This window comes from Mastigoproctus giganteus, chromosome 2 (genome assembly GCF_048544385.1).
Source record: "Mastigoproctus giganteus isolate SK-2022 chromosome 2, ASM4854438v1, whole genome shotgun sequence".
Taxonomy (NCBI): domain Eukaryota; kingdom Metazoa; phylum Arthropoda; class Arachnida; order Uropygi; family Thelyphonidae; genus Mastigoproctus; species Mastigoproctus giganteus.
The window spans coordinates 32,100,615-32,127,196 of record NC_143576.1 but is presented as its reverse complement, the minus strand read 5'-3'; the positions used below and the strand labels follow the sequence as shown (position 1 = coordinate 32,127,196).

General features: G+C 36.1%; 1 protein-coding gene across 1 annotated transcript in view; it reads right to left on the bottom strand.

Moving 5' to 3' along the window:
* LOC150089256 (protein FAM219A) overlaps positions 1–26,582 on the bottom strand; it is a 140,961-nt gene that overhangs the window by 100,657 nt on the left and 13,722 nt on the right. The window contains exon 2 of the mRNA XM_090389923.1: positions 12,310–12,409. Within this exon, the coding sequence (XP_090246049.1) occupies positions 12,310–12,409 (100 nt within the window). The remainder of the gene's footprint in view (positions 1–12,309; positions 12,410–26,582) is intronic.

Below are 26,582 nucleotides of genomic sequence, written 5' to 3'. Positions count from 1 at the left end.
CATCGTCTAAATACCTCCAATAGTATGTAATACGGGGTAGAAAAGGTGTCAAATGTATATGTTCAATCGTTGAGAGACAGGTCTCCGATATTAGGCCACTCAGGCTTAATCTCATTGGAAAACGAAAAATTTGTTTGTATCCTTTGTCTTGAAAGGTTCCTATTAAGGAAATTTTTCTTAAGCGAAAAATTTCCTTAATAGGAAGCTTCGTATAATTAATCGGCATCGAGTTATTATTTAACATATCCCAAAGAATATATAATGTGTATTCAACATTTACATTCGTATATAACGAGGTAACATCTAGTGAGAATAAATTATCATTACTGCCAAGTCTACAGTCCTTAAATAGTGTATTGTAATTCTTAATCCCAAATTGTATCACCTGTCTAAAGGGTTTTATAATGCTATATACATGGGTGGCCAAAGATGAAAATGCCGAGTTTCTGTAGAAAACAATAGGCCGAATAGGAAAAATCCGGTCTTATGTAATTTTACCTGACCGAAAAGTGCAGGAATATTGTATGTTCTGGCCTTCAATTCCTTTAACTGAGCAATGTAGTTGATTTTTTGATACTCAGTTAACGTTTTATTGTATTGATTGACCAAATTGGCAAATAGTGCCGGGTCTACTTCAAGATAAGTGGAGGTATCTGATACAAATGACTAACTTATTAATATACAGCAGGCCCCCGTTATAACGCAGTTCGCTTTACACTGATTCGCTATAACACTGTGTTTATATTATAACCCATATCTGACTATAAGGCTGTCACAGATCACTATAACGTTCTTTTACAGATTGCATTTTTGGCATATTTAACGAAATCGTTTCATTTGATGGAGTCGATAGCTTGAAAATGAATAGCAAAACAGCATTAAAACGTTTCCCACGCTCACTGAAATTTTCTCGCACACTAATTTAATTGTAGTACCGTGACTTGTTACGTATTCCGAGATCAACATTTTAAAAAATGATCAAGTATATTGCTTGTAATATTTGCGTTATATGCATTTATCCGAAGTCTAGTCATCACACTGTACAGTATTAGACATCGTGCGTAACGGACAGTTTACTTGAAAATTGTATCTTAATTAATGCAACCAATGCAGTTACATTTTCGAAGAGTTAATAATGGCCGATAAGAATGAAAAAGCAACATCTGGGTGCAGTACGAAGACTATAAATTTAAGAAAAAGACTGAAAATTAAATTAGACGTTTTGAAGCGAATCGATTCCGGTCCAAGACAAGTGGATGTGTGCCATAATTTAGGACTTGCAAATTTAACTGTAAGAACAATTATAAAAAGATAAAGAATTAACTTTAGCAGCGGGAAAGATAGCTGTTCCAATGCAAGCAACTAGGGCTAGGCCGGTTATTAGGATTGAAATGGAAAGACTTTAACTAATTTTATTGAAGATAATATCCAATGCAGAATTCAGTTTAGTTAAATATTATATTAAAAAAGAGAGAGATTAGCCAATATGATGATATGAAGAAAATTCACCTAAAGAAAAAAAAAATGTGGAACCATTCAAACTGGTAACGGCTGGTTGAATAGATTTAAAATCTAGAGAGAAGCAGCAAGTGCAGATCAAGGAGCTGAAACTTTCAAAAAAGAACTTGTTAAAATTATTGAAGAGGGGTATTGTGTGTTATACTTCTCAACAAGTTTATAACATAGATGGACTTTTGTGGAAACAAATGCCTAAAAGAAGTTTCATATTGAAAGAAGGAAAAAACATGCCAGGTTTCAAAGCGGCGAAGGATCGGGTGACTTTATTGTTGGGTGGTAACGCTGCGGGGGATTTAAAATTAATACCCCTTTTAGTTTATTTAGAAGAGGGCCAAAGTTCAAACCAAAATCAACACATTTTTCATGATTAAATTCATCAATTAAAATTGCAGATAAATTAAATTCATGATTTTAATTGGAATTTTAAGTTTAATTTTGATACGTAAGTAGCTACCACATAATTATATACGTATGTAATGCAGAATATTTTATATGAACAAATATTTGAATATTAAATATTTTGACCGACATTTGTGCATCTTTTTACTACCAAAAGAGGCACCGACCGCAACTTACAAATACATATGTTACTTTATGGGAATGCGAAGCTTGGTTAGCGCAGATTCACTTAGCGCTCTGTTTTTCCGGAACGAATTATCAGCGTTAACCGGGGGTCACCTGTAATCGGGTTTATTGAGTATCACCACTGTATCTCCTTTATCAGCTCTCTGAATAATAATGTCTTTTATTTTCCCAAAGCTGAACTGTCATGTGTATTCAATTTAGAAAGTTGCGTTTCTTTTATGCTTTTCACCACCTGGTTAATTTATTGAATAAATAAATCTTTTTGTGGAACATTACGAAGTCCAAATTCAATATCAATTAGGCACTGCTTTTTAGGTAGTTTTCGAAGTGGTAAACTGTAATTTAATCCTTTGGATAAAAGTGAAATATGGTCCTGCGATAGCGTATACGAGGAAAGATTTGTAACCTGTTGATATGTCAGTTCGTTGAATGTTGGGCAAGGGGGTGTTCGCGAACTAGCTGAAGTATTCTGCGTATGTGGAGGGGGGTCATCACGCAACATATGCATTTGGTCGCAAGCTCGCAACAATGTGTTAGACCTTGTATGAACGTGTCTTGACCTTCTCGATAATGTATTAAATTTGTTAACGTGTGTCTATTTTTTTATTTCTGAGGGCTGTGCTTCACGACGCATATCTCTGGAGGTCTTCAATACAAACCAATCGTTAGGATGCAGATAATTTTTTAATTTGTCGCAAAGTTTCCTAACTTGGGAAAGGTATTTTTTTTTATTAGAATACCGAGATCTTAAGGCAAGCTTAACTATATTACACAATGTGGCAAGTGCTAGTTGCTTAAAGCCCAAAATTTTATGATTTAAACTGACCCTAGCAAACTTTGGAATGATGTTGTTTTGAAGGCAATACTTTAGAAAAGAAATATGGTAACTTTGGGCTGAGTATCTTAGTGTTAATCTAATGTAATTTTGCACCAAGGTAGTCAAAAAATCGCCCATAATTGTGTGTATCGATACGTTATAGGTTATACTAGGTTATTCTTTTACAAATATTGATATCAGAGTAGAACGTATTGAGCATTATAGCTCTGGTTCATACTATCAAATGTTTTTTCTGTACACATTTTACTTCACATATTAAAATTTTGCATCCCCTATGTCTCAGTGGCACCATGTTTTTAATATCCATATAATATTCACGTCATGGTTTAGTCAATACTTAAAATTCATTAACTTTATTTACTATGCTCCAACATTTAGTGTATAAGCAAGTGTATGTATGACCATTTTTGCTCTAAGTAACCCTAACACATCACACAGATTTGCTTTTCTCATGAGAACCCCTACCCCAAAAGCCTTGTAATCCTCACACCTTGCTTTTTCAGGTTTCTGCATTATCCAAAAAGAAGAAATGTAAGTATCAATTTCCCCTTTGTTTGCAGTTGTCATTAGTCTGGATATCCCTCAAACTAGCAGTTTGTCAGCCCACCTAACACTGACTCAATAGCATCAGCAAACATTCTTACACCCTAAAAAAAGCAAATAAAGCCTGGCAATACAGCAACGTTGCTTCAAAACTACAGTGCACAAGCTCAATGACTCTTGCAACATTGGCAAGAATTTCATCAGGTTTTAGGAGTTTTGTGTTTTAGGGTTTTAGGAGCATCAGCGACCAAGGCCATAATGCTCTATATGTATTGTCTGTAAACTGTGTTCTGTGGTTGATTTTCTGTTTGCTGGAGAAAAATCCAAGTTTCTGGGAGAAAAAACCATGCTACCCTCACATGAGACTGATTAACTTAGCCAAGTTGTGAAAAAGGCCCATAAAAATTTCTCATGTCACTGATGGAACTCAAACTCAGGTCTTTTCTACCCAATGTGGGGAGGGCAGCGATTCTACTAAGTGTGCTACACACGAGGACACAACTGTTTCTAAATCTTTCCTATTGTTAGATGTGGCTTCAAGAAACTTTTATTTTCTTTTTTTTTTTTTGTTCCTGAAAAAGGACAATAAATATGACCCTAATGAAAATGATAAAGTAGCCATAAATGGATGGATGGGCTCTCGTCCAAAGTTTTACATAAATAGTATACAGAAACTTAAGTGTTGAATGAAATGCATCAATGTATTATTAGCATCAAGTTAGGTGGAGAGTATGTAGTAAATTTATAAATCAAACTAAAGACAACTTTCTCTAGTCCAAGTACTTTCTTTATCTAAAATTACACTTTTTTTACCCCCTTCTTGATTTATCTCTATCCCTTCAAATGTGCAATAAGAAGCATTAATTTTCATTCCATCCTCACATAACAATATACCGGTTAAATTTCATTAAAATGAAACTCTTGGGATTAAACAAATTACTTCATTATACTGGAAGAAAAGAAAACAAATATAAATCCATTTTATTTTAAATTAGTCATACAAATGCAAATAATCATTAAAAAATTTTATTGTTTGATCAAGAAGTCCATTATATCAATTATCTCATATTTTTAGCAGTGCCATTAAAAATGAAATTTGTGATACCATTTAACTGCTGAAAAATATTTTTGGAACATCAGTAGTAGAAGACAACTATCCATGAATTTTTTTCCAGGCTGTTCAAAGCTTCTGAGAGTGAAATTTCTTCATCAGGTGACTCAAAACATTTTCACTGTCACCTTCACTCTCAAATCTCATGTAGGCATTACAGAGATACCTGTACATTTTCATTAATTTCCTGGTCTGTCAACTCGCTTGCAGTCAATAAATTGTCATAATTAATGTATTTGAAATTTCTGTGGCAGCAACCACAGAATTCCACATTTCTGTAATCTCATGTCCCACTTCCATTCCAGTCGTCTATATTAAGTTGTTTGTATTTCAAGATCACTATTTACAATAACTGAAGTCTTCCTCCAACACTTCAATATGGTTGACCTTTTATGGACTACCATGGTGCAAATGCTTCTTTAACATCTATTTTTTCATTATCCTCGGAAACTAATTTTAGTAATAGTATTTTGAAAGTTTGAGTCCTGTAATGCATTTTGTCCACGTGATTTCTAAGTTCAAAGGTTGGAGAACTGTTGTACAATTTGGAGGTAAAAATTCAACTTTAATGTGTTCTAATACATATGTCAAATTATGTGCTGAGCAGTTATCAATTAAGAGGATTTTTCTTGTTTCGTCTTTTCATTTGGGCATACAAATTTTTTAGTTATTTGTAAAATATTGCTTGTCATACAAGCACGTTTGGTTGCACAATAATCGCAGGTAAGTTATAACATTCTTAAAACGTTGTGGATTTGCATATTTTCCAATGATAAATCGTTTCAGCTTTTCTGTTCCAGAACAAGACAGCTAAACAGTGTTCTCTCCTCTGCATAGATCTCCCTTAATGGTAAATATATGATGTGGAGGTAACTGATAGAACATCCCAATCTCATCAGCATTAAAAAATATCAATATTGATCCTGTAGTGTATCATTCTCTTCTCCACAGACTGCACTGGAAGCTATTCCAATTGTTCTTGAAACCCATTGAGCCATCCAACACTTGCTTAAAAATTATGCCCTAAAAGCTTCTCAAAATCTAATGCCTTTTTGTGTATTACTGGACCACTAATTGGGACATTTCTTCATCAAACATTTTGTAAACAAGAAAAAAACAACTTTATCAATGTCATCACATAAAGCACTTCAAATCTTTCTGTGAGGTCCCAAGGCTCTCTCTTTAATTTTGTATGCAATCTTTTAAAATTGTAGACAATGTAGAAGAAGCAATGCCAAATTCTTTTGCAATTTCACTTTTCTTTTTCCAAGAATCTATTTTTGCCAAAATTGATAATTTTTCTTTTAATATGAATTGGCATTGTTTTTTTTTGTACACTTTAATGGTCACCAAAATAAAAAAATTAACTCACTTTATAATCTGCATAATTCTAACTACACGTGGTTCAGTATACAATACACTTGAGAACAGAAGACTGAACAATTCTGCATCAGAGTAACTCTGATTAATGCAAAAAAAATGGCAACGAAGTTGAATTTTCTTCCTTTCAAATTTTGTTTCCTAAAATCTGTCTTATTGATTATTTGTTCATTTCATAATGAATTTGCTAAAACTTTGGGTGACACCTAAACATCATTCAGCAATGTCATTGAACCCAAAACTAGCCAAATTTAGTTGAAGTAGGTAACCTACCTATCTACAGCAAAGATAAATACAATCAATTTGTTTTTGCATAAGTATGGAATTAATTTTATTTTTATTGGAAATAAAAATTTGTTATATTGAAATTTTGATTTCGTTATAAAGAGATCTGTTTAATATACAGTTGTGCCCCCGTATCCGCTGATTCAGTTACCTGCGGTTAACCACGGGAAAAAAACGAAAACACTTAACACGTACTACTCGCGTGTCCAATACGATGCTTCCCTTTATTTTTTATTATGTTGATTTTAAATCGAATAGTTTCCCTTTATTTTTTTACAATGTCGCATATGGTTTGATCACCAACATTATAATAGTTCTTTAAAGTTTTAATGAATGTACCGTTTTCAAACCTTTGAATAATTTCAAGTTTTTGTTTAATTTGAAAGCACAACCCTTGTGTTTTTCTATCATTTTCGCTATTTCTAAATAAAAAAAATTACTATAAAAAAAAAAAATTCCGACATCCCTGCCATAAATAACGAAACAAAATTTTTCCTTTTGCGATGCGACAGAACACAACAACTGACGCTACGCACTAAATCAAACTAAACATTCGGTCTCTCTATTTTTTTGTTTTGAGCAGTAGATGTGAAGACAGTGGGGACTGCAAGATAATAGGTACACTAATCTCCCAATGACGACTTATAACACCGATTCTTGTTGATTATTTACGACTTGCAAAATATCTGTTTATACCTATTCTAGTTATTACTTGAATTTTATGATTTCTGGTTGATTTTTTTTTTTTTTTTTTTTTTTTTTTAATTTGGAGTCTTGAAGTGTACCAGTTAATCCAATCCCAGTAAGTCGAGAGTCTGCTGTACTTTATTATTACCATATTTAATGTTGGTAATATCTCACTGTGTGTTTCATTCATTAATTAAACTTTATTATACGTATGTATGTACAAGAAAATCACGTTATATATGGGGTCAGCAGGTGTTTGCTTATATCCGTGGTTTCAGCCATCCACAGTAGGTCTTGGATTGTATCCCCCGCGGATATGGAGATCTTACTGTATTTCAAGTTACTTCAAACACAAGAAAATTGTTCATTATTCTGACATGGTATTGTGTGGGTGCAGCACTGGAATTTTCGTTACTGCAAATTTCATTATACTGGAATCTGCCTGTATATCCCACATAAAGATGCTATTGCATGATATTTACAGCTAGCCATTCATATAATATATAAATTAAATATATATAGTGAAACGTTGAGAGCTATTAAGAGTTAATATTGAATGAATATTTATACAGAGTTGTTATTAAGAAGTATGAGTAGGTTCAACTATTTAAATTAACCTCACCAGTTCTCTACCACATTATAGAAACTAGCAGATACAAGACCTTTTTATAAATTTACCTATTTCTGAGTTAATCAGTGAAAAAAATAAATGTATACTTATAATATAAGCTGTTAGTCTCTTATAGAGACTAGGGCAACAATAGATGTTCTGGCTTATTTTCTGATACGTAAGAAAGATACGTACCTATGTACCAAAGCACTTACAGGCATGCTGGTAGGTAGGTAGGTATCTTTCTTCAAGCATTTGTTGCCTGTACATCTTATCAACAGAGAATTTATCTGGATTTAATAACCAAGGCTGTTGATATATTGGAGAGTATTTCCTTGGAAACATGCTCTTCACAGACGAGTTTGTAGGTATCACATATCCAGGAGGAAGCACCATTTTAATTAGTCATTCTTTGAATTTTTGTCTAAGACAATGATGTTTAACAGAGGTGGAATCTATCCTGTAGCAGTTTTGCAAGGGTGAATTCTTGGTAAAAATAATGAACCTTCAGGACATCATATTTATGTTTGTCTGTAAGATAGGTCTGTAAATGGTGAATAGATTAACTGTCCTGTGGTTCAGCCATCAGAGAATCTAGTATTCCATTTAAAGGAAACTGTTGTGGTATTATGTGGGTGCACTGGACTAATTTCAGAAGAATAGTGTGGTATAGTTGCAAGACATCTCTTCATATACTGGCTTATTAGCATCAAGACCTGGCAACCGTTAGCTCTTGGTAGATGTCCCAGAAGGCAGTATGTGTTTTCTTCTTACACTGCAAGAAGTGTTCCTGAAAAATGAGGCCTTCATTCCAGATAAGACCCTTTGAATTGTTTTCCCATTTATGATGGTTTTGATATCGTTCCTTGTTTGTCTCTTTGATTTGGGTTGCCAGTTGTTAATTTACTACTTCTGTGTATGCCAAGGGTACTTCAAAGTCACAAATAATTTTATATCTTCAGCACATAAGCTGAAAGGTACACTGCTTGGAACAGTTCTAAACTTGAGGGTAAATGATATATGATTACTAACAACGACTGCTGTCTAACAAGACCCATGCAAGTAAGTCGAGTGAGGAGTTAGATGTTATGAGGTATTATTTCAAGGTAAAGATAAGAGGATGGAATTGATACATGCCAAAATGTTATTTGAGGTAAAAGAAAATAAGATATAACTGGAATTTGTTATTCAGGATTTGGTGGATCCTAAAGAGAGTGGCTAGTAAATCTGAAGTGATGGATTCCTGCAGTAGAAATGAATGAAGATGACAAGGGCATTATTCACAATTTAAAAAAATAATAATAAACCATTAAATGCAATTAAAAAAAATAAAAGTTCTACAACCTGTTTACCCCCTACTCTAACTATTCAAAAATATGACTGCAAACAAGTAGCTCTAGAAATTCACCATCACAAACTTGAAATTTGAGCTGTGTAGTGCTACCTTTTTATATAAAATCAAAAGAAAATATAAATATTATTTAAACCTTGAAGTGTAACACAACTCGGCAGAATTAATAAAAGTGTTATATTGAACAAATATAACACCTTGCTTTTGAAATAAAAAAATTACTTTTCTAATCTCATTCTGATTTGCTCTCTAGTCTTTTATGTGTAAAATGGAAGGCATAAGAAATGTTAACTCAGGAGGCATATATAAGGTATTATGAAGTCTATATCATTTTCTTTTTTGTTCTTCAATGTTCACAAACATTAATTGTATATATTAAGACTCATATCATTTAGAAATGAACTATCTTGAACTAAATTTCAAGATAATTCATATATTTTAAATGGACACATTTTAAATGACCCTCAAAATATTTATACACATTAACATCATAGAGAACACTACATGTAATCATATATATAATGTGTACCTAAATTACACTGACAAAGGGTAGTTTTAAGTACCAAAAGAGTAAAACATTTCGAATGTTCATGAAACTATGGGAGTTTAAATTTAAAATAATTTGAATTTGACATACAGTGTGGGCCACTGTATGTCAAATAAAATTTAGAAAATATGCAACATTCAAATTACACTCTTATCTAAAATAGTGCACATTATTAAACTGCTGAAACTCTTCTCCTGGGGGGGGGGGGGGGAGAGAGAGAGAGAGAGAGAGAGAGAGAGAGAGAGAGGAAAAGGGAAAAAAAAACAACCATATAACAAATGGGAAGAGAACAGCAATCATTTGCAAGGGACAATTACAACTTATACTTTCTTACAAATGACTGTATTCTTGAATTAAATTAATTTGGTGAATGTAAAATTAATAAAAGCCGACACGAGAAGCACAGCAAACTTCAGATAATTTACCGTACAAACTGGTTTCCTGCTACCGCAGTTTCTCCCCACATTCTCGGTAAACAGATGGTGCATGTTATCAGTAGTGGCAGCAGAAGTCAATAACGATGTACTGATTAATTTTTTCTCATTATTAAAAGCAGATTATTGGAGTTCATGAGTGTAATGCCTTCGCGGCTGAAATTTACTTACTGGTAACACCCTCCAGATTGCCTCAGTCTTAGGGTGTTTATCCCCCCTTCCCACTGTTTTAAAATAGGAAAATGACTTCTAGAGATGGTGAGTGTTATCGATAATGGCAGTAGAAGTCGTTTTCCTATTTTAAAACAGCAGAAAAGGGGGGGATAAACACCCTAAGATTGAGGCAACCTGAAGGGTGTACTCATAAGTAAATTTCAACCACGAAAAAAAAAAAAAAAACACTCACGAACTCCAATAATCTGCTTTTAATAATGAGAAAAACTGATCAATACATCATTATCAACTTCTACTGCCACTACCAATAGCACGCACCACCATCTGTTTACTGAGAATGAAGGGAGATTCTGCAGAAGCGGGAAACCATTTTGTCCGGTCAGTTTCCTGAAGTTTGCCGTGGTTCTCATGTTGGCTTTCTTTACCTTAGCCATTAATTCAAGTATTTATGTAATGTTTCCCTGCTCCTATGTAACCGTGCAGTTTCCAAACTTATGCAGGTCTGAAATTACTTTAAAGAAAACACAGAGCATTTTTCAAAAACAAATCACTATTCAGATAAAAAAAAAAAAAAAAAAAAAATGGATAAATATATTTCCTTTTTTTTTTTTTTTGCTTCATTAAATATTGTCTTAGTATCTTTTCACACACAATAACAGAGACTGAAATCTCTAATAACCTATAACCTACAATTATGGTGGCCATCACTTTTGATGTTAATATTCTTTAACTACAAATTAGACCAAATGGCTTATCACTAATTTTTAAAGTTTACATTGTTTGTAATGTAAACATTACAAACAATGAGTTTGCCTTTTCCTCTTCCTTCCTTAACAAAAATTAATTCAGTCATAACAAATGCCTCTAAACAGAGGCCTTTGCTATGACTGGTTTAATTTGGATGGAAAATATCAGAGCATTTTAAACAAAATTCTGTGATATTTTCTTTAGTTATCCTTTGTAGGATGAATAATGGTCCAATGGCATCTTGGTCTGGGTGGCCAAGCAGTATTGGTAAAGAATACTCTGATTTGCTTCACAGTTCACTTAATACAATTGCAAAGGGACCATTAAACTATTTTCTTTTCTTCAGAAGTGACCTTTTATGTTTTTAGAACAACATTATCACTTTGAAAATTCTTCATAGCTAAACCAAAATAATCAAAATCAGTCTTTTAAACTTCTTTAGTACCATACTCTACTTCATATTTTCTGCCATTACTTTATAAACCCCTTGAATATTTTGTTGTCAAGTTCTCATGCTCTTTGACAAGCACTGCAAGCAACAAAGGCAATGGAAGAGTGAAAAGGAACTCTCTTTTGTAATATAACACACTCTGTGAAGCAAGCTAACAGTTACAAAGAACAGAAATGTGAAAATATTTTTTTTCATTGGCAATTAAACAATTCTCTAATAAACTTGCTTTATCAAGGCATGTTCTTACCTCACTCTATCAAACACAAATGAAAAATAGTAATGGTTACAATGCATAAGAAATAATCAGAAAAGTCCCAAAAAATTTTTTTTTAAAATGTCCTTTTACAAAGAAAAGTTTAGTTTTTAGAAGATTTAAGGAATTTCTGCTAAAAATATATTAATGAACACTGTTCTCATTATTGAAAGTAACTGTCCTTATGATAAAATAATAAATAAAAAGCAGACGCATACAAAATAATAATAAAATAAGCAGACATATCTAGTATGAATAAACATTTTAATATTTTTTTCAATTCAAAACTCCACAGCCATTTTTTGAAATTCAAACAGCCATAGCTTTGCAACTGTTCAGAATATAATATATTTATATGAACTTTTTTAATTATTTTGGTATGAAGAACTACCTCTATAACTTTGTCAGTATATTTACAAACATTCTGCATTATATACATACCCTTTACAGGGTTAAACCACCATTTCTTTTTGATTCCTGACCACTTAAGCATGGAATGACCTAGCTTCAAAGCTTTCCTTCTGAGATAATAAAACTGATAATTACAATTTTCTGCTTTCAGAATTTACATTCTGTATTATATACATACCCTTTACAGGGTTAAACCACCATTTCTTTTTGATTCCTGACCACTTAAGCATGGAATGACCTAGCTTCAAAGCTTTCCTTCTGAGATAATAAAACTGATAATTGCATTTTTCTGCTTTCAGAATGCACTTTAATACAAAATCTATACATGTTTTTGATTTTAATTATTTTTTGTAATTTTTCAATTAGATAAAATGTCTGTCTAACCTAGCCGTCTCTGTAGCTGAGCAGAAGAAAGTAATTTTGCTGATGGGATTTGAGGACTACCGTTACTAGTACTGCTGTTCCCAGAATGACTACAGGAAGCCTATTCAAAATAAAAGTTAAAAAATTTCCTCTTAATAATTAATGTGAACATAGCAATCTTTCAAAGAGTATGTTAATTATGAAATCTCAGTCAACCTTATACAAAAGTAATTTACTTAAACTTAGGGATGTCAAACAAACAAACGAAAATAAAATTACTCAGCTAATAGTTTATTAGCTGAATAATTTTATTGGTATAGGAACGTTGGAATAAAGCTAACATTTCATAGAAACATATTAAGGCAATGATCAGGTAACACCTTGAGTACTGTGTACAGGTATGGAAGGCCTCATTTTAGAAAGGATGTAGAGTTGCTAGAACAAGTACAGAAAAGGGCAACAAGATTGGTGAGAGGAACAAAGGGATGCTCTTACCAAGAGAGGCTTAAATTCTGCAAATTGCAGCATCTGGAGACTAGGCACCTGTGAGGCGATCTGATTGAGGTGTAAAAAGCCTTGAATGGTTTGAGCAGGCTCAATGCTGATGGGATACTTCCGCTTGTTCAGATTAAGAACCTGAGGGGGCATAGATTCAAATTGAGGAAAGACAGTTGTAGAATAGATGTGTGGAAGTTTGCCTTTAGCCAGCAGTTAGTTGATTGCTGGAACAGACTTCCATCTGTTGTGGAAGTTGATAGCTTAAATAAATTTAAAGCTGAACTAGACAAACATTTGGAGTGACCGGATGGGTAAAATGGGAAGGTGTTTTTTTTTTTTTTTTTTTTGCTGATGGTATATAAATTTGCTTTCTTGCATCATATGCTTTAACTAATGCTAAGAGACATATTGTTATTTGGTTTTTAGGAGCATTAGCAACTAAGGCCATATTGCTCCGGGAATATACAGTGGTCATTCCCTGACCTTTCCGCATCCTCCGTATTTGGTGGTGACGGGCTCGAACCCCGGTCTAATCAAAAAGCATGTGCTACGCACTGCTGCTCCTTCCCACCTGGCTACAGAGGCGTCTACATAGTAATTACATACATATGCCTAAGGAATGGAGGCAGGTATCTAATGCATATAATGAAATTGTTAAAATTTTCACAGGCTTGGTTTGTCCCATTTTAACTCTTAAGAAACATTAATTGGAGGGATATACACTTGTTTACTATTTTTATTAATGACAAAAGGTGGAAATCTTTTGCCATTAATAAAAAGAAATTCTTACACAGGCAACAAATTACTAATACAGTCGATTCCAGTTATTTGGGACACATTGGGACTAGTGCATTTTGGCCCGATTAAGCGGCTGCCCCAATTATCTGAAGTTTCACGTAAACAGTTAAAAATACAATGCCCTCCCCCTTTTACAATTGGTTCACTGTACAATCAAATCACGTTACGACGAACTCACCATAGTAAAGTACCGTTCACTATACGATGTGTAATAAGCCCCGGTCATTGTGATCATGTTTGTGAATTGACTTTGCATTTGAATTTCTCGCAGTCTGAGGCATAAGCCCTTATGCATTATAGCCTTAATTCATCTTATACACCATCAGGCATCCCTCATATTGTGGAGTTATACTTCATAACTGTTTTGCCATCATTACATCACTTGGGTACCTATCCACCCACCGAAGAAGGGCCAAACAGCCCTGAAACGGTGCCGTCTGGGTGGTGGTATCCACTGAGAATAAGTAACAATAGTCTTCTCCTTTAGGTGAAGCGTTACTTATTCGAAGTAGTGCAATGTCATGGCAACTCGTCGTGAAGGTATTCACAATATGGGATATGACTTAAACGATACCGCTTTTGCAAATAATCTGCTAATCTAGAATTGGCTGTGTACTAATATGATGCATTTGAACTAACTTGTACAATTCCTACAGTATTGTTGATAAGAAAAACTGAAGTGTCAGAAATCGTTCAGAGTCGTATTATTAGCCTTTAAAACATGGGATGTGAAAAATTAGTCAATGAAACTACTATGCAATATGAATACTATGAAAGACAAAAAAAGCAATAATGACATTATGGATAACATATTATTTTTAGGATCATAAATTATCATATTAAATCAAAGTTCACACCTTAGGCATATCTGTCTGTGAAACCTGCTAATAAACATAAGTATCACCAAATTAATCTATGTTATTAACCCTTTCAGGAGTATATTATGTGGATCGATGTTTTACATTTTTCATGTTTGGACTGGGGGAAGTACATATGTAGATCTACTTTTGAAAGCAACATAAAATAACCCCAGGGACTTACATCAGGTGAGTATGGGCTTGGCACACCCAGGTTCCTAGGTGATATAATCATTCTACTTCTCTCTCTCTCTCTCTCTGAGTAATTCAAAAAAAATTTTTTTTGACCGGTGCAGCATAAGCCTCAGGCTTCCTTGCACCATATGGCTAATAATAATAATAAATAAGTTTAATTTGTTAAACTACTAAAGCACCGAAAGATATATGCTCCCAGAAGGGCCTCCCATGGCGGAAAGGTTTCGGTGGAGATGTCAGACGAAACCCGTTTCAAAAGGTCCACACACGACCATTTCAACTAAATTGTGATCCAAGAAAGCAACGGGAAACTACTTGGATTATCCTTCCCTTGAAAACTTCAATGATAGCAAGCAAAATAAACCACGGCCCCGAGTCTCGCGTCCCTTGAATGGGACAGGGGTGCTAAGAATCTCCGAGCTTGCGTCGAAGAATTTTCTGAAACTAGCTACATGGAACGTTAGAAGCCTACTACAACCAGGAAAACTAGCCAATGCTTTACAAGAAATGGAACGCATTAACATCAACATACTTGGGCTAAGTGAAACCAAATGGCCTGGAACAAAGAAGTTTATATCAAACGACCACCACGTCTTCTGTTCCGGAGGAGAAGAGAACACCAAGCAGACGTACGGCGTCGCTTTCGTTGTCCACAAACAACTGGCCAACAAAGTCACCAGTTTCACCCCAATATCGGAACGAATCGCACTACTACAGCTAGCAGGCAACAAGATCAACCTGAATGTGCTCCAGGTCTACGCACCAACAGCGGACAAAGACGATCAAGAAATTGAATTGTTCTACGACAAGCTAAGCAACACTTTAAAGTCGCTGAAGAATCACGACATGACGGTCATCCTCGGTGACTTTAATGCCAAAATCGGTCAAGGAAAGCTACAAAACATAGTCGGAGAACATGGCTTGGGGACACGGAATGAACGAGGCGACAGACTCGTCCAGTTCTGCCAAGAAGAAAAATTTAGCATTGCCAACACTTGGTTCAAACTACCACCTCGACGACTATACACCTGGACCTCACCACAAGACTCTGACAACAATATCGTCAGGAACCAAATTGACTACATCTTAATCAACATCAGATATAAGTCAAGTGTCCTCAAGGCAAAAACTTACCCCGGAGCTGACATATCATCAGACCATAACCCAGTAATAGCAACACTACGTCTCAAATTACGAGCAGTCAAACGCACAAGCACAACAAAAAGAATCGACCTGGAGAAACTGAAGAACAACGCCAACAGGCGACAAGTACAGCTTCATCTCAACACTACAATCCGATCGATCGAAGCAGTAACAACAGACGTGCAAGCATTCGGGCGTTCACTCAAACAGTGCATCAATGAAACAGCAGAAACCCTGCTAGGACATCAGGCGTCGAAAAAGAAACAACGGTGGATGACCCAGCACATACTAGACCTAATGGATGAACGGAGAATATTCAAAAGCAACAGCAACCGGGAAAAATACAAAGAAATACAACAAAAGATCAAACAGGAAATCCGGAAGGTGAAGGAAAAATGGATGGAAGATCAGTGTGCAGAAATCGAAGACCTAATCAAGAAAAATGACAACTATAACCTGCACAAGAAGCTTAAAGAAGCTGGAAACATCTACAAACCAGCTCCTATCCCAAGTTTATATACGGACAACAATCAACCTATACTAAGCAAACAAGCCAAACTCGACACCTGGAAGAGCTATATATACAATCTGTTCGGCACCAACAGAAAACCGGCAGAAACGCAACAACAAACACAGGAAGACAATCTCCACATATTAACATCTGAAGTGGAACATGCCATCCGAATAACAAAGCCAGGCAAGGCCTGTGGACCTGATCAGATTCATGTGGAACTGCTGAAACAACTAGACTACAGCAACATCCAACAACTAACGAAATGGTTCAATCGAATCTACAACAACAACGACATTCCATCCGAATGGCTCCAATCCATCTTTGTGGCCCTACCAAAAAAGGCTACCAGCCAGAAATGCGAAGACTTCAGGCTGATCAGTCTAATGAACCAGGTGCTAAAAGTCTTCCTCAAGGTGATTCAGCAAAGGATAAGATGTAAGTGCGAAAGTGCACTAGGAAACACACAGTTCGGATTCTGCAGGGGACTAGGCACCAGAGAAGCAATTTTCTGTTTACAAATATTGCTACAAAGGTGCTATGAACATCAAAAAGACGTGTATATATGTTTTATTGACTACGAGAAAGCCTTCGATTCAGTAGATCACGACCGCCTAATTGACCGACTGAGAAAACTTGGGCTTGAAAACAATGATATCAACTTTATTACAACTCTCTACTGGAATCAAACAGCCCGGCTTCGCTATGACAACGACCTGACAGACCCAATTCCAATAAAAAAAAGGTGTCCGGCAAGGCTGTCCATTATCTCCCATTCTTTTTAACATCTATTCGGAAATGATCTTCGACCAAACACTGGCTGACAAGAACATCGGCATAAAAGTTAACGGACACTACATCAATAACTTAAGATATGCCGATGACACAGCACTAATAGCGGATTCAGAACAAGATTTACAGACCATCTTGAATGAAGTGGACATAGAAAGCCAAGCATGGGGGCTACGAATCAACAAAAAGAAAACAAAGGTGATGAAGGTCAGCAGGCAAAAGCAAACTGCAAGCAAAATCACGATCAAACTAAACAACGAAAAATTAGAGCAAATACACCGCTTCAAGTATCTCGGAGTACTCATTGATGACCAGCTGAACCATGAGGCCGAAATCAAAAGCAGAATTGAACAAGCCAGGCAGGCATTCACCAAATGGAGAACCCTCCTCACCGACAGAAGCTTGAACATCATGCTCAAATTACGCACATTGAAATGCTACATCTGGCCAATACTGCTCTACGGTGTAGAAACCTGGACTCTAACATCAGCCACTATAAAAAAGCTCCAGGCCTTCAAAATGTGGCTCTACCGAAGAATGCTGAAAATTCCGTGGACAGCCAAGATAACCAACGCACAGGTCCTGCAGGACATGCACACGGAAAGGGACCTGCTCAAAACCATCATCAGCAGGAAATGCAAATACCTAGGTCACATCACTAGGAACCAACAAAAATATCACCTACTACCACTCATCCTGGAGGGAAAGATCGAAGGCAAGAAACGCCCAGGCAGACCGAAAATGGCATGGCTAGATAACATCAACACCTGGCTTCACATGACAACAGCACAAATTCTACACGCAGCGCTAGACAGAGAACAATATCAAAACGAAGTCGCAAACGCCATTCGGCAGCATTAAAGAAGAAGAAGAAATAATGTGAATGTTATTGTATGAATTGTCTTGAAATTTTTTTGGTGCATATAGTTTATAATAGATGGAAGTATGAAAATAGCTTTGAAAATCAGAGGAGGATGAGATTGCACTTGCTGGTCTTAGTTGCCAGTTCAGGCTTAAGGCCAAAATTAAAGAAATTCAGACTGGGAATTTGATTAAACAGAATCATGTAATATGTAAATTGATGCAGAGGATATTACTGCATCATAAAGTGGGGGGGGGGGATAAAGATGACTGGAGATGGATGGGGAATGATGATTTTACTTACAATTTTTTTATCAATTTCTTACAATTTTTAAAAATTCTAATCAAATTTTTGACAATTTTATTCTACTGTTGACCAATAAAATCAGAATAAGAACATATTAATATTTTAAAGAATTTTACTTACAGAAGTGCTAAGTGGCAAAATCACTTAAGAAAAGGCTAAAAGATTAGTAGGGGGCATATGATCCAAGAAAAGAGCTTATGTAGCATCAGCCAAAAAAAAAAAAACCATTTCACACATCCATTCCCTCTAAAAGTTTCTCCAGTTCCTCCTTGAATTCATTTAAGCTATCATCTTACACAACGACAGATGGAAGTTCGTTTCAGCAATCAACTACCCGCTGGCTAAAAGCAAATTTTCGAACATCTATTCTATAACTGTCTTTCCTCAATTTGAATTTATGTCCCCTCAGGTTCATAAACTGAGCAAGAGGAAGAATCCCATCAGAATTGAGACTGCTCAACCCATTGAAGACCTTATGCACCTCAATCAGATCACCTCCCAGGTGCCTAGTCTCCAGATGCTGCAATTTGCAAAACTTAAGCCTTTCTTGGTTCCCTTCACCACCTTGTAGCCCTTCTCTGTACTCACTCAAGCAACTCTATATCCTACCTAAAATGAGGCCTCCAGACCTGTGTGCAGTACTCAAGGTATGGCCTGACCATTGCCTTATACAAAGGGTTATCACCTTTTCCCTACTAGCAAAATTCCTGTATATTGTTGACAATACCCCATGACCTGCTCTTGCAGACAGGCTGCCAGAGCACTTCATATCTGACTATTTTACAATTACGAAGATCACTGCCACTTCCCATATGGTTGTTTCAGTGCTAAGTGATACCTCATCAATAGGAAGTCAGACATTTAAAGGATTCAGGCATCATTAGGAAGTCAAGCATTTAAAGGATTGAAATAAAACAAACCAAAAACTTACATATTCACATTATGCTGGACAAAATCATTCAAACATTGGGCTAACCAGTTAAATTCATTTAAAGCAAGCATGTCCAACCAACCCAATGCCTATTTCATCACATAGTGTGGCCTGGGGCTACCGTCTTAAACAATCATAAGTGTTATGCTTGCTCCCCCTATCCAAATTAAAAACTAGCCTACCACAAAATACAGTTTCACAATGACTTTTTAACATCTATTTTTAGTATTATTCAATTTTTGTATTGCTTTCTTGCGATGTTAGTATTGGCTGAAGCAAGAATGCAAGCTTATACACCATCAGCAAAAAAAAAAAAAAAAAAACACTTCAACCATCCATCCTCTCCACTAGTTTGTCTAGGTCTTCCTTGAATTTCTCTAAGCTACCAACTTATCAGCAGCAGCAAATGATACAAGCAAGCAAATTTATAAAGCATCAACCTAAAAAAAAAAAGAGGGAAAAAAACTTCCCACATCACCTATCCAATCCCTACTAATAATTTCTCTAGTTCTTCCTAATATTTGTTCAAACTACTCACTTCAACAATAACAGACGGTAGTTTGTTCCAATAATCAACCACCTACTGGTTGAGGAAAACCTTCCGCACATATATCCTACAGCCATCCTTCCTCAAGAATTTTGAATTTATATCTCCTCATGTGTAGTCTGAAGCAAGAGGAAGAATGCCATCGGAAGAATGCCATCAGCATTGCACTTCATCAATCCATTCAAAGCCTTAAACACCTCAATCAGATCACTTCGCAGATGCTTAGTATGTTTTATGTATCTTCCTCAATATTCAACAATATTATTACAACTATGTAATAATAATGTTATTAGTGTCATATAATAATAGTGCTGAATTTCATTATTTAATTATTACATGTAAAATATTAAACTGTAAATAAAGCAATGATCAACAAAAGTTTTTGTATGAGGCCTCGGAAGAGCAAGAGCCTTCTGATGGTGGGAAGATGTTCTGATGGCAGAGATATTCCAAATAAATATGAAGTAAAATTCCTGGAAAAAGTAATCCTATAAGCAACTACATGAAATGTAGTTGCTTATAGGATTGAGAGTAGGAGTGTGCTATAGGCCTAATGACTCTGATGAGTATAATAAGAAACTGTACAGGGAAATAGAGTGGGCCAGTAAATCAGAGAGTCTTATAATGGGGGATTTTAATTTCCCACATATTGACTGGAATTTGGGGGCTGGTCACTCACACACACTAGCAAGGCTTTTGTGGATTTATTGGATGATTGTTTTCTACATCAGCATGTTCGGGAGGCAACTAGAGGGGGAAATACTCTTGATTTGATTATCAGTAGTGATTCTTCATGCATTAAGAATCTGCAGGTAAATGAACCACTAGGTGGCAGTGATCACAGTGTGCTGAAGTGGGATTTACTCAAAGAGGTAACTACCATTAGGGGTAAAGGGAAGGGTTATTGCTTCCGTAAAGGTGACTACTATGGACTGATACAGTATTTAAATTCTATACAGTGGGACCAACTGATGATGTTACCAACAGCAAATTCAAAATGGGAAGCATTCAAAGAACTTATCTTGGAAGCTACTAGGCTTTACATACCAACTAAGAAATATTGTTCAAGGTTTAGGCCAAAATGGATGTCAGATGAACTAATGAGACATATGGCAGAGAAGAAAAATGCATGGGATACATACAAATTAACGTGACACAGAAGCCTATGATAGATACAAGTTGATCTGTAACCAAGTTACAAAGGAGGTTAGGCAGGCGAAGGCAGATTACGAGAAATCTTTGGCAAGGGATGCAAAGAAAAACAACAAAGAGTTCTTTACTTATGTAAACTCTAGAAGGAGGGGGATGAATCAGATTGGTCCACTTGATATTGATGGGTCAACTGTTGATGATCCTGCTCAGGTAGCTAACAAACTGAATGAATATTTTGCATCAACATTCACACATGAGGAGTTATTCAGCGAGGGGAATGCCAGAGGTGTAGTCAACTCTGGCAGTAAGGTAGAGAATCTTGTAATAACTGAGAGTAAAGTGGAGGAGAAATTGTTGAAGATAAATACAAGAAAAGCACCTGGGGTGGATGGGATCTATCCAGTTATATTAAAGGAGGCAGCAAAGGAAGTAAGCAAACGCTTAGCCATAATTATGAGAGCGTCCTTGGACTCAGGGAAAGTACCCATGGACTGGAGATGTGCAAATGTGACCCCAATTCACAAAGGAGGATCAAAGGGCGACATAAGTAATTATAGACCTGTTAGTTTAACTTCTGTTCCTGGAAAATTAATGGAGGCACTGGTTAAAGAAGCACTGCAGGATCATCTAGACAAGACTTCAGTTATAGCTCAGACACAGCATGATTTTGTTAAGGGGAAGTCTTGCCTGACCAATTTGATTGGATACTATGATGCAGTCACAAAAGAACTGGATGCAGGGAATAGCTTTGATATTATATACTTGGATCTTAGAAAGGCTTTTGGTACTGTTGCACATGGAAGACTGCTGCACAAATTGGAGCAGTGTGGCATTGGAGGCAAATTGCTGCTATGGATAAAGGGGTGGTTGAGAGGGAGAAGACAGAGTGGTAATCAATGGACACTGCTCATCGTGGACTAATGTTATTAGTGGAGTCCCTCAGGGTTCAGTATTGTTTTCTGTATTTATAAATGATATTGATGATGGTATATCAAGCTTGATGTCCAAGTTTGCAGACGATACGAAGGTTGGCAGGGTTGTCAAGGACACTACTGAAACTATGCTGCTGCAACAGGATCTGGAAAGGTTGAGCAGATGGGCTGAGAGGTGGCAAATCAAGTTTTACATTGACAAATGTAAAGTACTACACATGGGAAACAGCAACCCCAGAGCAACGTATCAACTCTGTGGTACTACACTGACAGTGGTAGAAAATGAAAGGAAACTGGGGGTGGTTGTGCCGGCAGATATGAAGTTTTCTGAGCAGTGCAGATGGACTGCAAGAGTAGCTCATGGTGTATTGTCGATGATATATAGGAATTTTTCTAGCAGGGATAAGGAGGTGATTATTCCTTGTATAAAGCAATGGTCAGGCCACACCTAGAGTACTGTATACAGGTCTGGAGACCTCATTTCAAGAAGGATGTAGAGATGCTGGAACGAGTACAGAGAAGGGCAACAAGATTAGTGAATGGAACAAAGGGGTGCTCTTGCGAAGAAAGGCTTAAGTTTTGCAAATTACAGTGTCTGGGGACTAGGCACCAGCGAGGTGATCTGATAGAGGTGTATAAAGCCTTGAATGGTTTGAGCATGCTCAGTGCTGATGGGATTCTTGCTCAGAATAATCACCTGAGAGGGCATAAATTCAAATTGAGAAAAGACAGATGTAGGATAGACGTGAGGAAATTTGCCTTTAGCCAGCGGGTGGTTGGTTGGTGGAATAGACTTCCATCCCTTGTCGTGGAAGTTGATAGCCTAAATAAGTTTAAGGCTCAGCTGGACTGGTATTTCGAACGAACAGAGGGGTGAAGTGGAAGTGGTTATTTTTTATTTATTCATTTTTTTTTTTTTTTTTTGGCTGATGCTGCATAAGCTTGCTTTCTTGCATCAAATGCCTCTACTAATGCTAATGCGTTAAAATTACAATGAATATAAAAAGGCAGTCCGTCAGATGTTTGTACACTATACTTTGAATACTAAAGACAGTTAATAAATCTGAAGTATTCGCTAAGTCAATAAATGCACACGTCACAGGCATATCAAAAACAGTGTCCTTCTGATATACTACATGCCAAAGTTAAGTACGGCAGATAGAGCAGCAGACAAAAAACTGTATCACCTTAAAAAAAGTAACATTTGTAGTGAAATGTATAAGATATTGTTTGATTACAGTCGTTTTGTTTGTCGCAAAGCAAACCTTAAGCAAAACAAAACCAAAAGGTATTGCATCGGATAACACTTCTATTGCATCAGACAGTAATTGCAAGGTATTGCATCAGCCATTTCTATAAATATGGCACTGGAAGGGTATACACGCTCATTAGTATCCTGTTTTGTGGAGGTGTAAGCATGGCTCCATATGCGCAGTTGACACCAAGAAAAAAAAAAAGCATGGCTTTTTTTTCTTGGTGTCAGCTGCCCCAGGAAGGGCTTTCTATACGTGCTATCGCTGATAAAATAGGCTGCCATCAGTCAACAGTATCCCAGGTGCTAAAATTAAAGCGGGAAACCTGTGATGTGAAGAGAAGACCTGGATCAGGCCGTAAGAGTGACTACGCCTTCCCAAGATCGACATTTCAAACAGCTATGCCTTTGTAATCACCATGGTAGCGCCCTTGATCTAAAACTGGACTTTGAGATGGCCTCTGGTGTTGAAACAAGTGCACAAACCATCCAAAGACAGCTTTCAGAATGAGGTCTGCATGCCAATCGGCCCAAGAAGAAACCTTTGTTGACCCAACAAATGAGGAAAAAGTGACTTGCTTGGGCTGAAATGCATGTTTCATGGACAAAAGAGCAATGGGACACCATCTTTTCTGACGAATTGAAACTCAACCTGCATGGCTCGGATGGGAAGCAATATGTCAGAAGACGAAAATTGGAGGCATACCATCCTGACTGTATAACACGGACTGTAAAGTTCCCCACTGGTCAGATGGTCTGAGGATGCATAACAAGCAAAGGGGTGGGGCGAATAAAGTTTATTAACAGAACAGTGAATGCAGAAACCTACACTGCTATCTTGGAGGAGTGTCTGAAACCCGTTATTAGGAATCACCACACAGACGTCCAAAACTGCATTTTCAACAGGACTCAGCGCCTTGCTACACAGCAAAATTGGTAAGTTTTATGCTATTTAGATTTAATGAGTTTGTCTTCTTGTCTCAAGGCTTAAAACATACACCAATGTTTTCCCTCGTTTTTCTCCCTTAAGGTGCAGTCATACCTCAGAAATGCTGACATTACAGTGTTGGACTGGCCTGGCAAGTCCAGATTTGAATCCTATTGAAAATTGCTGGTACATAATATTGTCTAAAATTGCTTAGAAGAAACCAACAAGTAAAATTCAGCTGCAGGGTGTGGTACCACGAAATTGGGCAACCGTATATATATCCAGAAGTTGATTAACTTTATGCCAGATCGTTGCAAGGCTGTAACTACAGCTCGAGGAGGAACAACAAAATATTGAGGACTTATTTTGCTGATTTACAGTACATAATACTATTACGTTAACTTGTCATTTCAGTTTGTACACGTAAATGCAATAAAATGTATGTTTGGTTGTCATGATTGCCACTTGCATGATTTCTCATATTTCCATTAATTAAGCATTTTACCCTTTGGGAAGATATTTATGGCAATTAGGTATATCGGTGGAGTCTTTTTATTGGATTTCAATCACAGAGATATATATATCCCAACTAACAAATGCATTTTGAACATTTCTGCAACCCACAATACAGCACAAAACACATTTGCAAATTTCACAAGTGATGCAGTTTCTTTGTCCACCGCTGTATATGGTGTACAGAAGGAATATATATGACAGAAGGGGGGGGGAATGCTCTTAATTGCTAAACATATCCAATTTTAGGTTTAGGTTTTATCAATTAAGGCTATAATATGCCAAAACCAAGTCATAGAAAAAGTACAGTTAAAAGATTTCAATGACCTAAAATTAGGTCACTAGGTCAAACAGTATAATGATTTTATACCACTGATAAGGGTATATCAATGGTATAAAATATATTTTTTTAAATAAGACTAAAAATGTTTAAAGACTTAAGTTTATTAATGGAACATAGGAGAGTCATCTCCTATGTGCGAGAAATGTGAAGGGCAGCAAGTTTAGTGAATGGAACAAAGGGTTGCTCTTACGAAGAAAGGCTTAAGTTTTGCAAATTGTGATTAGGCACCTGCAAGGTGATCTAATTGAGGTGTATAAGGCCTTGAATGGTCTGAGCAAGCTCAATGCTGATGGGATTCTTCCTCTTGCCTAGATTAATCACCTAATGGGACAAATTCAAATTGAGGAAAAACAGTTGTAGAATAGATGTGTGGAAATTTGCCTTTAGCTAGCGCGTGGTTGATTGCTGGAACAAACTTCCATCTGTCATAGAAGTTGATAGTTTAAATAAATTCAAGGCAGAACTAGACAAACATTTGGAGCGAATGAATGGATGAAATCGGAAGGGTTTTATAATGCTAATTGTGGCAAGCACAAACATCTTCCTCTCTTCGGCTCTTGCAGACTAGACTGCCAGTGTTGGATTACAGGCTTTATCTGATAGAGTGTTCATGACTTGCCCATGCCAAGATTGTTGCCACTGGGAGAATAGTCTGGAGTGTATTAGCTAAGCATATCCAATAGTAACTATATTGAATCAATATGGTGTGATATAAGCACTGGGGAAACAAAAATGAAAGTAGGAGTGTGTTACAGATCCAACAACTATGATGAATATTTCAATTAAATATTCCAATGTAAATATTTCAAGTTTAATGTCCAAGTTTGCTATGATACAAAGGTGGGAATGATATATAATAGCAGTAATTAGGGTATGCTACTTCAACAAGACTCAGATAAATTATTTAAATAAGATGAGAAACGGCGGCTGACATTTAATACTGGAAAATGCAAGACTTTGCATAAAGGTAACAGCCTAGAGTAACATACTACAAGGATACCAAGAATCTCAAGAGTGTGTATAAAGAAAGGGACTTGAGAATAACTGTACAATCTGACATGTAGTTTTCTGAACAATAAGGACAGGCTGCCAGGTCAGCTCATAGCATTTTATCAATGACATACAGGAATTTTGAAGGAGAGATAGAGGTCATTATTCCAGCATATAAAACAATGCACATACAATATTAGGAATGATATGGAACTGTTGGAAATGGTACAGTGAAGTGCAATGAGAGTGGTTACAAAGGCATAGTTTTATTTGAGCTTCAGTTGTGTAAGCTGCAGTATTTGGAAAACCAAATTTCTATGGGGGTGAACTGATTAGTGTTTAGGGCCTCAAAAGATGTGAGTTACCTAAATACAAAAGAATTAAGATTAGTTATGTGATATACACAAGGAAAGGTAAGCAGAAATTTAAATTGTGAGAGGATAACAGCAAACTGCAAACCAAAACTTCCCTTCAGTAAAAGAGGACCTGACTTCAGGAATAAACTCCCACCTACTCTTATGGAGATTAGAAGTTTACCTAAATTTAAAGAGGGATTGGACAAATATTTGAAAGAAGAAATATGTAAATGAAAGGAGGGAAGGTAGCACTGGTTACTGGCTATTAAAAATAAATTTTAAATTTAATTTAAATTTGGTTTATTTTGATTTAGCTTGCTTCCTTGCATAATTTTTTTCAGATACCAATACTAATACTAAAATTAAATCCTATTTATAAAAAAAAATG